Source organism: Vigna angularis, chromosome 4 (assembly GCF_016808095.1).
Source record: "Vigna angularis cultivar LongXiaoDou No.4 chromosome 4, ASM1680809v1, whole genome shotgun sequence".
NCBI lineage: Eukaryota > Viridiplantae > Streptophyta > Magnoliopsida > Fabales > Fabaceae > Vigna > Vigna angularis.
In genome coordinates, this window is record NC_068973.1 from 9442049 (window position 1) to 9457632 (window position 15584).

The 15584-nt window shown below is 29.6% G+C and overlaps 1 protein-coding gene across 1 annotated transcript; it reads left to right on the forward strand.

The window, feature by feature from the left end:
• The first annotated feature begins 13770 nt into the window (after positions 1 to 13770).
• On the forward strand, positions 13771 to 15111 carry LOC108344967 (gibberellin-regulated protein 6). Its single transcript, XM_017583512.2, has 4 exons — positions 13771 to 13978; positions 14133 to 14168; positions 14378 to 14429; positions 14584 to 15111. Exons 1-4 carry the CDS (start codon positions 13910 to 13912, stop codon positions 14763 to 14765), a joined length of 339 nt encoding a protein of 112 aa, XP_017439001.1. The 5' UTR covers positions 13771 to 13909; the 3' UTR covers positions 14766 to 15111.
• The last annotated feature ends 473 nt before the right edge of the window (positions 15112 to 15584 follow it).

Genomic DNA, 15584 nt, shown 5'->3' on the forward strand with positions numbered 1-15584 from the left:
GAGTGTTTTTGGGAGGGAAAACAAATATATCCACATGAAAAACTGGATAACAATGAGATGGAAATGAGTGAAAATTGACAAAAAGAAATTATTCATATTTTATTTCGTGAATATAAATATTGAAATATTATTGTAGTGTTATTATTACTACTATTATTATTATTACATAATATTATATATGTGTGCGTGCGTGATATTATATTAATTGAATAAAGTAATTGTTGTAGTGTAACAACAAAATAACAGTACAATACTATACAATATATTATGCAATAATTAATATAAGAAATATGATAATTTTTTTAGAATAAAATTTTCGCTTCTAATATAAATAGATTATTAATAATGAAAGTATTTAAAAGAATCAAGAGGGTTGGTGATTAAGGCTGCCAACAAGATAGCTAAAGGATGTCATAAGGAAAAAGTCAAAGTCCATAGATCGAAAGAAGAAAAACTACTCACACCCCGTTTTTTCATATTTCCATTGCCAACTCCAATTTTGTTTTTCTATTTTACCCTTTTTCCACACCTCGGTCCTCCTATGGATTTTGAGATCCAATCCAAAATCAATTTTTGGATATTTTTGGTTTGCATAATTGATCAACTTTTAGTTGGTATATTGTAAAATCAAATTCATTCAAATCTAACTAACATCTTTTAACATGGATACGTATCACTGGAGGATAAAAAATTGAGTAGGAATTTTATTGCATGAATCAGTTATGCATTAGATTTTGGAAGAAAATGGATCTAAATCATTTCATTTTTATTAATTTGAATTAGTTCTAAATTTTCAAAATTTTATTGCACATCCAAATCAAACAAAACTGTAAGATGAGTTGGTTAGATTAGGATCAATTACATCCAATTTTATGTAAATGTTTGTTTCGAGAAGAAAAAAAAAGAAATATTCATATTTAATTTTGAAATTTTCAAATAAATCATTAAATACATATTTTATGTATTTTTATTATGGTTGGTGTACATAAATTAAGTAATAATAAAAATAAAATATAGTTATATCTTCGTTGATAATAATTAATAATAAAAAGTTAACATCATTAACAAAACTTTAGTTTCATTGAAATGGTTTAGCTAAAGAAAAAAAATTAAACTAATTGAAATGGTTTAATTTGATTTTTTTTTTCAGTTTGGTTGGATTAATCCTAACAAAGACTGTAATATTTTGTATAAATATTAAATTTATATAATATAAATTTGTATAATTATTTCGAATTTATAGCATAAGTGTTTTAGAAGACAATGTTAGTACTTGTCTCGGTCTTATGTTGAATCATTTTTACTTATTAAAGTTTCACAACATAAATTTGTCTGAAGTATGTATATAAAAGACACAACTTCCAAATCTTATAGAGCACAAAAATATGATTTTATGCATAGAACAAAGTGCTGAAGCTTGCTTATTTTTGTATTATCCAACAAAAATGAATTTAGAATTTATGATGTAACTGATATTAAGAACTCATTATAAAACAACTAGCAATGTATGCCTCAATATGCACTTGAATAGAAAAATAAGACATTCCAATCTGTTAGAATAGTTAAAGTATTTGTATAAAACAATCTCTATATTTTGTCCAAAGAACGATATTGATCAAGTGGTTTATAGGTATGCAGGAAAGAGACTTCTCCATGTTTTGTCTTTTTTTTTTTTAATCACAAATGTAAAACGGAGAAGTTAGTGGATGGTTTTTGATTTTTTTTTTCTTTTGATTTCTTTATTGTAAATGGTTAAGATAATCTAATTGTCTTTATTAATTAAATTTATTATTGCTAATAAAAAGAACTTTATATATATATATATATATATATATATATATATATATATATATATATATATATATATATATATATATATATATATATATATTTTCGGGTGTAGAGTTTGGGTCACACTCAAAACACTCCAATTTACACTTTTTTCAAGTTTTCTAACGTCGTGTTCAGTTTGTTATAAAAATTTTCGAAGTTCTTAACATTTCTTTTTCAAGTCGTACGGAGATGTACTTATCAAATGTACTCTGATGCTCAAGTCAATAATATGGTCGTCCCGATAGTAAAGTAAAATCTTAAACTTGCAATTAATGTAATTACCTACCTCCTTACCTAGTAAGCATACTTTACCTATAAACTTGATTATTGATGGTACTTAAGGTATTTAAATGTTTATGATCAATCCATCATTTCTGAAGTCTGAATAATTGACTGATTCGAATTCTAATATGCTCCTGTTGTAAACTATTCGGTCAATAGACCAGACAATGATATCCCTTTATACTAGAAAGATTTTCAAATTTTGTGGTATAGTTTAATTTTGTAAGTTTTTCAAACCTTATTAAAAGAAATTTATAAATTTAAATATGATTAAATTTATGGATTCGAGATTTCTATTTCTATAAGCGGAATCCTATGCAAATTATCTAGGATATATACATAAAACAGAATAAAAAGAGTTCGTTTATCTTCTATGTACAGTTTCAAGCCAAAAATCTAGGAAATATGCATAAAACAGAATAAAAAGAATTCTTTTATCTTCTATATACATTTATCAAATGCGCATTGAGGAGGATAATAATCAGTTTTTGTTAAAAAAAATTAATTGAAAAAAAAATTGTAAGAGCTGTAGTTTAGGATTGTGATAGCAATAAAAGCCTAAGATAAGATGGATTCAACTTAAACTCATCAAACAATTTTGGAATGCAACGAAGGATGCTTTTATGGGTTGTTTAGAAGAATTTCAATCTATAGGGAAACTTACGAGAGAAGGAATTCATCATTTTAACACTCATACTCAAATCAAATATGAAAACTCCTTAAGTAGTTTAGAACCTACATTACTGGTATAGGTTGTGTATACAAAGTGGTAGCTAATAGCTTTATGAGGATAAATTTTGTAGTACCATAGGCCATATATATATATATATATATATATATATATATATATATATATATATATATATATATATATATATATATATATATATATATATGTATATATTCATTAGTTTGCATTTTTTAATAGATAGAAATTTAATGCATAGTGTCTTAGTTACTAACAAAGCTATTGATGAAACAAAAGTGGAAGAGAAAGCGATGCATTATTTTTAAAAGGTATTTTGGGAAAGTATATGACAATCAATTGGATTTTCTTGTCTTATCATATGCAAAGGGTGGGATTTGAGAAATGATTAAATTGAATCAAACGACATTTAGAGTATTGTATATGTTCTCAGTCATAGGCCACCTAAGATTAAAAATGAAGAATGTTTTGAGACAAATGGACTCTACAACATCATTTTTGTTCATAATTATAGGAGAAAGCTCGTCATGTCTTATTAGAGTAGTTGTGACGTAAATTATGTATAAAGGATTCAAAGTAAGAAGAAATAAAGTTGAAGTAATATCATACAATATATAAACAACATTTACTATTTAGGGAAGAACAAGAAAGACAACATGGTAGTCATCATCCCTATATTGAGACTATATGAACTTGTTTATACATTAAAGGTTAACTTTTATCTGTGACAATATACAATAAGAGAAGATTAAATCGTGTATTTAAGAGTTTTGAAAACATTTCATTAAACAACATCCTCAAACTTGAACAAACCAAGTTTAAGATGGACAAACATACCATCCAATATTTGTCTAAAAACATGTATTTAACTAACACAACTTTAAAAGGACAAACTCGTTCATTTAAAAGGTTTTTCAAAATACAATTTTTTTTTCAAAACTCTACTCCTTAGGGTAGTTGCAGATAAATAACATGAAATATAAAAATATAAAGGATTAGAAAGATTTACTCATGATATTCTTATACTAATTCTTCATCAACCTTTTCAAGATTTCATTAACACAAACTATCACTAGATGTTACAAGCATTATTTGGACTTAATCACTCACAGCTAAACTATAAGTATTTTGTGGACAATCACTTCCGGCTAAGCTAAGTATTGTTTGAACACAATCACCTTTACCTAAACTACACATATTGATTGAATACAACCATTTCTTATTAAGTTACAAATATTCTTTGGAAACAACCACTTGACTGAAACATTTTGTTTACACAAAGATAGTGACATGAAATCACATGGTTTCACTCACTAAAAGAAAGTTAACATGTTAAGATGAATACAAGTTTGAGTATAATTATCTAGTTTACTATAAATATAAATATTGTTCGTCATCACAAAAACATACAGGCTGAGGATTGTTCAAGAAAAAACTTATCTAACAAAGAGTACAAAGAAAAGTGTTTGTGTGTGAAAAATAGTTTAAACCATAAGAAGGAGGGGTTGAATTTTGTTTTAATTTTTTTTTTTGAAATTGTTGCAATACATTGTTTGATATGAAGTAGTCAAACGATGGTTTTACATTGACAAACGATTTGTCAAGAAGTCTTTATTGGTTTGTAAATCTCTCATTTTTTTATAATATAGTATAATAATATGTAATTAACACATAAGAAAAATGACCAAAGATAAGTGTGATCACAAATATCACATGAGCTTGTTTATTAAAGAGTGCTGGTATATAATATACTCACTCACTTCTAAATTCAGATATGAACAAACCAAAATACTTTCACAAAGCTTTAAGGTTACAGAAAGATTTTGACACTATTTTAGCATTTTGAATTTGATCATGTCTTTTGTTTTCCTCTTAAAAAATAGCTTTATATATAGTTTCAAAGAAAGAGCCTTGCATATTCCTTTTTATTATTGAGAACTTTGAACTCAAACAACTTCATCTTCTTCATTTGTCAAATATAAACGTATAGATACATTAAATGTGTTTTGTGGAACATTTCAAACATGTAAAAATATAAAAAGAAAGGATTGAATCGTGCATTATATTTTTATATTGGTTCGTTAGAACATGTAAACTATGTTTAATTCTTGATCAACAAATTTATATTATTAATAAATAATAATAATATTTTATCATTTCTCATATTATAATTTACATTTAATTTGCTTACTAAAAAAATATAACAATTTATAATAATAAAATAACAAAGATAAACCTATAAATATAGAACTTTGCAAATTTAAAATGAAATATACTTATTACATATACTTACTGAAGCTTTCTATATGCTATCTTTATAAAAACAAAAGGAGGATAAGGCTACTTCATCATCTTGAATAAAGTATTAAAATTCCCAGAAAATTTATAAAATTTATAAAATACTAGTATACTTACCAGCATGATACCCATGATACTTTAGAATCAGTGAATTTTAAGAGTACACTGTAGCTAGTTACAGAGATACTATGAAAACAATGTGTTTTCCCATACTATGACTGGCTTGTACTTTAGTAAAAAAAAAGGACCACATAAATAAAATAATTGAGATTAAAGTAATAGAAATCAAAGTGTTAGAGATTCTAAGATCTCCATCACACATGCACATATATAGCAAGTAGAGAGAAAGACAAATATTGCATTTGGCACTTCTATATCAGAACTCTTTCTTCCTCTCTTTTTTGTCAGCAATATGACAAAATCCAATTTCCATGTCACACATTGAAAACAATCTTTTCTCTTGTACAGCCATACATAATGAAACTAGTTTTCTTTAATGTTATTATGTGTTCCTGTACGGGTCGAGTCACCTATTGCCTCCGTCTGGTCTCTATGAGATTCTTTTCTCTATTGTCCAAAGTTCGTCTGTCTATCCTGTTCGCTTGGGAGGATACCTCTCAAAGGTGCTCCGATGCTTAAGTCAGTAATGATTCGATCGGTAGTTTAAGCGCTGCAATAAATGCGTAATTAATGAATCTGTCTACCTCTTACCTTTGACTTGTATTTATAGTTTTGGTCATGGGCTTTGGATTAGCAAAGCCTTAATCACGGCCCAATCTAGAGCTCAATCCTTTAACCAGTGTTTTACCTTAATCATGTCCGGAGACCTACCTATCACGACCGTCCGTTCTGGATGTTTGAGAGGTACCTTTCGTCCTGACTGTTTGTCAGGTACCGTCCGAGGGTCATCTGGTACATTATGTTTTTTAGTTTCTTAAATTTATACAATTTTTTTTTCAATATTAAACCTCGAAATCGCATAATCGTTTCTTTGTGATGCTTCAAAAGATATCTAAAGATGTAAAATTAGTTTCTTAGAGGAAATAAAAACTCGTTAAATCAATTTATTTCTTAAGGTAAATCAATTTCATTCCTTAGATGTAATAAAACTCATGAAATTGTAAGAATACTATCTAGCCATGACTTTTGTTCTCTTACTTTGCCATCTAATTTTATTTTATTGTTGAAAACAAATATGTTGTTCATTTTCTTATTGACGTACAATAGAGATTAAACAAGAGTTTAGAAAATAAAAAATAACATGTTCATAGGTAGACCCATTGGTCATCTTTATATGATTTGATTCTAATAAGCATTGATTGAACCTAGAAGAACTCACATGACCAAAAAGTCTATCATAAAAAAAAACTTACAGGACCAAAATATTTATAAAAGTCCTATAGACCAAGGCTAACCCATGAACCTTTTCTATTTAAAAAAAAATACTCATTTTAAATACAAAAAATTACAACATATTAAACTATTAAACTATCACATAAATTAAGTTACAACATATTAAATTATCATCGTATTATAAAATTACAACATATTATATGAGATGATGATTTGATCTTGTACATGAAAGCAGGACACTGGACCTCTAGTTTGTTATTTTATAAGAAACTGCTTACAACCATTCATTAAATTATAAATATTAATTATTTATTATCTAAAATTATAAATTTCATTTCAGTATTTAAAATTATTATATATTTTAATCTTTACTTTTATAATTTTAATGTTTAAACTAATTATGAATTAGTAACGTGGAAAGCTCAAATGTTCACAGGATAAAATGATAATGTCATAAGACTTATAATGTATATAATTTCCCTTTTGAATCTAAATCTCACTGTTAAGTAATAATGTTGAATACTTTATTAAAATAAAATTCATAAATTTAATATTTAAAGCTTTTAGTTGGAGTTAATCTTATAAAGTTAAACTAAATACATTAGGTTTATTTAGTATTAGATTTCTCCATTTGATTCTTGTGCCTTCTCTTTCTTCGTGTATAACTACAGTTGGATAAGTCAACTTGTCAGAACAGACATGCTTTTTCAGTATTTTGCTTGAAGTAGGTAGTACTTTCTTTTAGGTATGGCTTCAAGTGAAGAACATTCTGTGAATATCTCTTTTGTCTATAACGTCCACTTCTGATATTTTGATCTGAAGCTTTATTGATGCGTGTAGAATAGCTTATCTTCAAAGAGTAGAGTAAATTGTGTATGGAATAGATATGTCTTTTCTTATCAATTTTGTTGTTTTTGAAAGTTGATCATTTAATGTCATTTAATGCTTGTTGCTCAGAACAACAAAGTGTCTTTTGATTTCCTACCACTAAGGTAGTATTTGAAAATTAAGTTTTTCTCTTTAAGATACCAAGTGTTCAGGAAGGACTTCATCGTTAGACGTAGTATTATTTTAACTCGTGGTATCATTTAGGAAAGTAAACACTTCTTGTGATTTTGTCTTTTTAGAAAGATAGCGTTTAGCTTTTCTTGTTTTCTTTTGATGTTTAATGCTTTTAATCTTTTAGTATGTTTTGTTAAAGACATCGTCTTGACACTATTTTGTATTCGAGAGCTAAATTGAATACTCTTTGGGTATGATAATCATTAAGTGTTTCACTTTAACTCTCTTAGATGCTTTAGGCATAATAACCGTTTATCACAACGTCTAGGTGTTTTGACCTATATGTTTTTCTATTTCTTAAGGACCTAAGTTTTTTCTTAAGATTTTCTATGTTGTGGATTTCGATTCTAAGTCTTGTGTTTTCATCCTAACTTATTTTCATATTATTATCCTGTTTTTAATGTTATTTGGTTAAACTTCAAAACATGAGAGTGTTTAGGCACATAGATGATTTTATCTTAACAATATCAGCTCAAAGGATGCTTGTGATTCCAGCTAAAGTTAAAGCAATATAGCAATGAGAGCGACCTAAGTCGATGACGAAAATAAGAAGTTTTTGTGGGTTTTAGCTAGCTACTATAGGAGATTAATAGAAAAATTCTCTAAAATAGTGGCACCTTTGACACAACTAACTCACAAAGAACAATTGTTTGCTTGAACAGACAAGTGTAAAGAAATTTTCCAAGAGTTTAAGAGTCGGTTGACGAGTGCTCCAGTGTTAATAATTTCTTACGCATGTAAATACTTTTAAGTTTATTGTGATGTTTCTTATTAGGGATTAGGTTGTATGCTCATGCAAGAGGGAAGGTAGTATTTTATGCTTCAAGGAAGTTAAAGATTCATAAGAAGAACTACCCTACTCATGATTTAGAGTTAACAGTGGTGATGTTTGCTTTAAATTATTTGAAGGCACTATCTTTATTGTGTACAGTTCCAAATATTCAATGATCACAAGAGTTTGAAGTATCTGTTTGATTAGAACAAGGTGAATGAGGAAGAAAAGGTGAATAGAGTTCCTAAAGGATTATGACTTCGAACTACTATACCACCCAAGAAAAATGAATGTCGTGGCAGATGCTTTAAGTAGAAAGATAGTACATGTTTCTCATGATGATTAGAGAACTTGGGTTAACAGAGAAGTTCAGAGACCTGAAGCTACAAGTGGAGTTAGAAAAAAATTTCATTAGATGTACTAATCTAACTATATCTAGTGATTTTCTATGATAGATAAAAGAGAAGTAGTTGTTGGATCCTAGCCAAGAGAAAACAGTGGGGTTGTTTGGCTCAAAACAGGCTAAGGAGTTTATGATGGGATTAGACGGGGTTTTGAGGTTTCAAGACAGAGTTTGTGCACCAGACAATGCATAGTTGAAGAGGCTAATCTTTGAGGAAAATCACAAGAATCATTTTAACATGTATCTAGGCATGACTAAAATATATTAAGATATTAAGTGGTGGTTTGGTATGAAGAGGGATGTGTCTTGGTTTATGATAGCTTGTTTAAACTGTCAAAAAGAAAAGGTAAAACATTAGAGACCTAGTAGGATGTTGTAGCGGTTAAACATACCGAAGTGGAAATGTGATAACATTTCTATGGATTTTGTTACTCATTTACCACGATTGATGAAAGTTCATGATATTGTCTGGATTATAGTTCATCGGTTAAAGAAGAGTGTCCATTTCTTAGCAGTGAATTTGAGGATGTCTATGGCTAAGATGACACAGTTGTACATAAAGGAGATAGTGAGGTTACACAATGTGTCATTTAGCATTATGTTAGATAGAGATCTGAGATTCACTTCAAGATTCTAGAAAACGCTACAAGAGGCTATGGATAGCAGGTTGAGGATGATTTATGCCTATCATCCTCAAACAGATGAGCAATCAGAGAGAATAATTCAGTCTTTGAAGGATCTATTAAGAACCTATGTGTTAAATCATTTAAGTGGGATGAAGTGCTACCTTTGGTTGAGTTTACCTACAACAGTAGCTATAGGTGAGTATATGTATGACACCTTATGAGGCTTTATATGGAAAAAGATGCAGAACTCATTTGTGTTGGTACCAGGATGGTGAAGCAATGTTGGTGGGACCTGAGTTGTAGTACAAAACCACAAATAAAGTGAAGATGATACACTAGATGATGAAGGCCTCATAAAGTAGGCAAAAGTCTTATGTTTATCAGAGGAGAAGATCATTGGAGTTTGCAATTGGGAATCATGTTTTTTCATGAGTGACTCCAACAACTAATGTAGAAAGGGATATTTGTTTGAAAAATATTAATCCTAAGTTTATTGACCCATATCAGATTTTAAGACGAATTAGGCTAATGGCTTATAGATTGTCATGCCTCCTTAGTTGGTCAATCTTCATCAATTTCACGTTTCTCAGTTAAGGAAGTATGTGTCTTATCCTTCTCATGTGCTAGAAGCGGAGGATGCTCAAGTTGGAAAAGATCTCTCAATGGAAGTGTAGAGTTTGTTAGTATAGAGGACCGTCAAACAAAGAAACTTAGAGGAAAGACCATCAATCAAGTAAAAGTCGTTTAGGATGGCAGAATAGGTGACTCTACATGAGAGATAGAGGAGGATAGGAGAGAGGCATACCCACATTTGTTCTCTAGTAAGTCTAATTTTTTAGGTTAAAAATTTAATTGTTGGAGAGAATGTAAGAGTCTAGAAAATTGTGGTTTAGAATTGATAGTGTGTTTAAAATGGTGAAACTTGATTATTTTAATATTAAAAGTTTAAAGTATAAATTGAGTTTTTTTATAAACGAGTTTCATTATTTAAAAACACACATTCTCTATAAAAATCTTTCTTCTAGAGCTTTCTTCCTTCTTTCTAGGTTTTCTCACCTTCCATTCATTTGTTTGAAAATCAGAGACGGCTAAAGTGATGCTTGTGTCAAGCTCCCCATTTTTGTTCGATTAGTTTCTCCAATAGAGTAAGTTGGTTTTCTACCCATTTTCTTAGTCCCTATGTTTTTCCTGTGCATATGAATCATCTTGGTTTGTATATAGTGTTTTAGTCTTCTATACGAGTCTTTGTTGATCAATTGTTATAATGGTGTGTCCTAATCGTTTTTTGTGTTGTTCCTTGGTATGTATAGGATATCCTATGAGCTTGAAGGATTTGGGATTCCTTAGAGCAATTGTATCTATCTTTCAGGTAAGGGAAGCCAATTGCACAATCTTTATGTGATTGATACCTTATAATTTTTAATTGTACGTTTGTACGATGATTTACTTGTATCATTGAGATGTGTGATTAATTATGATGTGTGGAATTGAAATTAGGACTTTAATTTAGCTTAGATGAAATTGGGAATGTTGTCTGATTGGTATTGCAAATGATGTTGTTTAAATTGGGAAAGGTAGTGTAATTTGAAATTTGGTATGTTTCGCATTTGTAATAGTTGTTTAACTGTTTGAAGGGGCTAGAATTGCATAAATCTATAGAATTTTGTTCTCCAGAATTATCCAAACTCGTTATACGAGAATATGCTCATCAGGCGAAGCCAAAGTTAGAGAGCTACTGACTTGATTGTTGTTGAGCAAGAATATACTTGTTGGGAGAAATCAAAGTTAGAAAACTATGAACTTGGTGGTCCCTAGCCGAGAATATACTCGTTGGACGAAGCTAAAGTCAGAGAGCTCACTGACTTGGTAGTAGTTGGACGAGACAAGTCTCGTTGGATGACTTTTGGGAGAATTTAAGTTTATGAGTTCCCATGATAATTTCATTAGGCGAAGCTATCTGGTCGTTGGGCGAGTGGACTTTCAGACACTACTCGTTGAGCAAGTAGATATTCTTGCTAAACAAAATTAACATAGTCTGACTCTATTTCATATGTTCTCTTCTAGCATGTTTAATGTATAATTTTATGAATGATAAAAATGATAGTTAGTTTATGATGTTTATCTGAAGATGGTTGGTACTAATCCAAGGAGGATTAGTTGTGATTTCTTTAGCGCATGTATTGATATATGAATTTAGTATTAGAAGTTTTCTTATAGCTCTAATAATCATTCAATCTTAAGTAGAGAAGGGTGGGGTATGTGGTGAGAGGAGCAGGAGGTTCTCGTGTAGGAGTTTTACCTTAGTAAAAGATGTTAATGAATTAACCTTGTGTTTTAAAGTAGTAGAGGTCAGCATAAGTGCATAACTCATAGAATATGATATTAATACATGTATTTAGATCATTTGTCTAGTCTGAGTCTTTATTTGCGATGTGATTTTTGTTATGAATGAGTTATGTGTAATAACATCTATATGCTTGTTTTATAAATATTCTTTTTGAACATTAGTTTATCTTTTTTTCTATGTTATTTTGTCTGTGTTTTTTTCATTTGCAATAATCACTATAAATGGTGTGAACAGATGATAGGGTAGTTATTGAATGATGAAACTGGTGCAATAGTTTAGTTTAGTTATAGGTTCATATAGTTGTAATTATAATATTCTGTTTTAAAAAAACTTTACCTTTTTTAAATATTAAATGTGATATTTTTTTAATAGTTATATATTATTACGTGGATGTTAAAACACATATATAATTAAAGTAGTTAGAATAAAGTGATAATAGTTTTAATTATATTAAAAATAAAATGATATTAATATTGATTATATTAAATGGATTATTTATTTATAGAAATATAAGAGAAGTAAAAAGAGTGTGAATAGAACGAATGAATGAAAGAGCATCGGGGTGACAGCGTATCGTGCGCACTGCTGTCCTTGTTTTGGCCTATCTTTGAGTCATGTGCAGATGCACTCATGCACATGGCTTTCCCTTCTTTCTCTTTCAATTATATAGCTCTCACTCGACCCCACTCTTAACTTAACCACTACCCAACCCATGTGATTTCTCTCTCCTCATCCTCTCACTAATCATCACTTTTTTCTTTCCTCCAAACTACAAATAAAACAATCTTACTACTAACTAACAACAAATGCCTTTCGTTGCAACCTCGATGTGCTTCGTTTCCCATCCCACTTTTAATCATTTTCAAATCATCCAAACATTTACATCATTCTGTCTATCCAAATTTCGATTCTTTTACTTTTTCAAGGGTTAATTTAAAATATATAAATGAAAACAGATTTTCTTTTATAAATTACTTTTATATATAAGTTCACTTCTTAATAAATCTAATGCTAACTTTATTATTTTGAAGAGCTATTATTTCTGTCATCAGTAGCATCACTTTTTGGTCATATACCAAACTAAATGAAGTCGTCTAATGTTTGGTTTATTAGTCAGAAGGTTAGTTTTCAATTGAACAGGTTAAAAAGTAATGCAAAGCCAAATTTTGGAAAAAAACTTATTCAAAGCGGTTCAATCAATTTTTTAATATATTTTTTTTCTCAATGTTAAAAATTTATAAAGTAAGTTATTTTAATTTTTTTTTAATAATATTGCGTTCTGACATTATATTTCTTTAATGTTATTTCTTACGTATTCAATCATTTGTATTATTTTAGTTAGTATCGGTTCCACAACCAATCTAACCAAACATATTTAAACACGTCTTTTCATTATTTCAATGACATTTCGATTTTTAAAACATATGCCATTTTAACTTATGGTAGAAAAAAGGTAACAAATGTATGTTTTTCATTAATTTATTTAATGAACTGAAAGAGTGAATTTTGTTACCTTACATGCTAAAAGGTTAATGATGACAAATAATTCAAACCAAAAATATTATACTATACAATGTTATTTTAACTTGGCAAGTAGTAATGGTATTTTGCTATTCTTTAATAACTTATACGAATACAAAAATATTTTCTTATGAAACCATTTAGGTGTGTGATGATTAAAAGGAATTAATATTACTTTTAATTTAAAAATTTTAAAAAATAAATTAATAAGTCTTCACCTTGATGTTCTATTTTTTTTAATCCATAATGAGAATTAAACTTACACTTAAATTTTTAACAAAAACTCATGTGTTTTATTTTTCAAAAATGAATAATGTATGGTGCAGCTTGAGCAGTAAATAAAATCAGATTATTGAATGGTGCAAAAGTTTGGGATAAGATGGTAGCACAATGAAAGGTACGGGCTCACGTTCTCATGAATACAAAAACAGGTACTGCTACACATAAGAAATACAATACATACAGTATTATACTATACGGTAATAATTAAATAATGCACTATTATCCAATATGCATCCTTTTCAGAGTTAAAAGCCAAACCGCGTCTATTTATATCTCTTACAAACCGCTGCATCTGAATCAAACCAAACGCACCGAACCATTTAGGCCTCTTAAACCGAAGGCCCCTCAAACCCCTTCCCCACACTCTTTACTCTGTCCTTTCTATTTCTCTACAAACACCACTTCGACCCTTTTCTGTAGTGCAATGGCCATGACTAAGCTTCTCTGCGTTCTGCTTCTGGCTCTCCTTGCCATTTCCATGATCACAACTCAGGTTATACTCCCTTCTAAAACAACCCATTATTGCATTTACATGTCACAGTTATGTATGTAAGCTGTTTGATAATATATATATGTGTATATATATATATATATATATATGCTCCAAGTCTAAACCTTGTTTGAATTTATTTTTCCTGTGGTTTCAGGTTATGGCAAAAGATGCAGCTTATCACTTGGACCGAGTGAGTATCTCTTTTCTAATCTCTGGAAACTATTGTATGGTGTGATTTTCACTTGTGTTTACGTAATTCATGATGTGTCATGTGAAAATGAGATCAGATCAACAGTAATGCAGTTTTACAACATACAATGACTGGTTTTAATTGGTTGACAAATTTCAGAATTGAAAAAAAAAATCATATTTTGACTATTTCTTTCCATTGATTTTCAGAGTAAAAATGGACCCGGGAGGAATTATGGACCTGGGAGTCTAAAGAGCTCACGTGAGTAATGATACTCTCAATGATGTTTACACTAAGCTGTACTATCTGTTCATCATGGTTCATGAACCAAAAGTTTCTGATGGTTTTGAACTCAATTTGCTTTCATGTATATCTGAATTATGTGTGATCTAATGAGCGATGTTTGTTGGATCAGAATGCCCTTCTGAATGCTCAAGAAGATGTAGCCAGACACAGTACCACAAGCCATGCATGTTCTTCTGTCAAAAGTGCTGCAAAACTTGCCTATGTGTTCCCCCTGGCTACTATGGGAACAAGTCTGTGTGCCCCTGCTACAACAACTGGAAGACCAAGCGTGGAGGACCCAAATGCCCTTGAAGTTACACAGGCATGATTTGACCCACAATTTTATATTACTCAAAGTGGAACCACCAACTATGGCCATTGCTACATGTGTTTCGGGTAGCAGCTAGTACAATTGGGTCTTCACTAAGACTATTACTAAGTTAACAATCTTGTTCTCGACCATGAAATTAAACCAATCATTAATTTCATGAAGAATCCTGAACAAGAGGGTGTTGTTCTTCTGGTTAATCAATTAAATTTGTCATTGTTCTATTACATATAATGAAGTTATTTTATGATGTGAGTCATGTAATGTTTACGACAGATATGGGATGTAGGCGAAAGGATCTGAAGATCCAAGCTTATTTTAATTGTTGTACCTTGTGATTCTCTACAATTTCCTATTCCCCTGCGTGTAGAATCTGGCATCTGCATCAGAAGCAGGGCCACTGGTGCATAAAGTAGTGATAGTTACAAATGTTATTGTACGATATAGTTATAAAATAATATTTGATGCACTGTGAAGATGTCCTCCTAAAAGTCGGGTATTTTGGAGACTCAGTTTTTCTATAACTAAGGATAAAATTCATCGTGACGTTTCTAATATCGATAAGATATATTATATTGACAATAGTTTAAAGAAATAAAATCCAAAATAATTCACTCAACATATACGAAAATTTACTGTTCTCAATGGTTTAGTAATGAAGTTTATCTTACATACTTTTCCGATTGACGGTTCTTTCACTTTGATGAATTCTTTTACTCTTTTCTCCTCACAATTTTAAACATGTCACTCAAGATTAAACTAATTTTTTGTACACAATTTTACCCTTTCTATAGCCTATATGT

Coding starts and splice junctions, on each gene's coding strand:
- LOC108344967 (XM_017583512.2), top strand. CDS start 13,910: ATGGCCATGACTAAGCTTCTCTGCGTTCTGCTTCTGGCTCTCCTTGCC. Junction 13,979..14,132: donor TTTCCATGATCACAACTCAG/GTTATACTCCCT, acceptor CTGTGGTTTCAG/GTTATGGCAAAAGATGCAGC. Junction 14,430..14,583: donor TGGGAGTCTAAAGAGCTCAC/GTGAGTAATGAT, acceptor TTGTTGGATCAG/AATGCCCTTCTGAATGCTCA.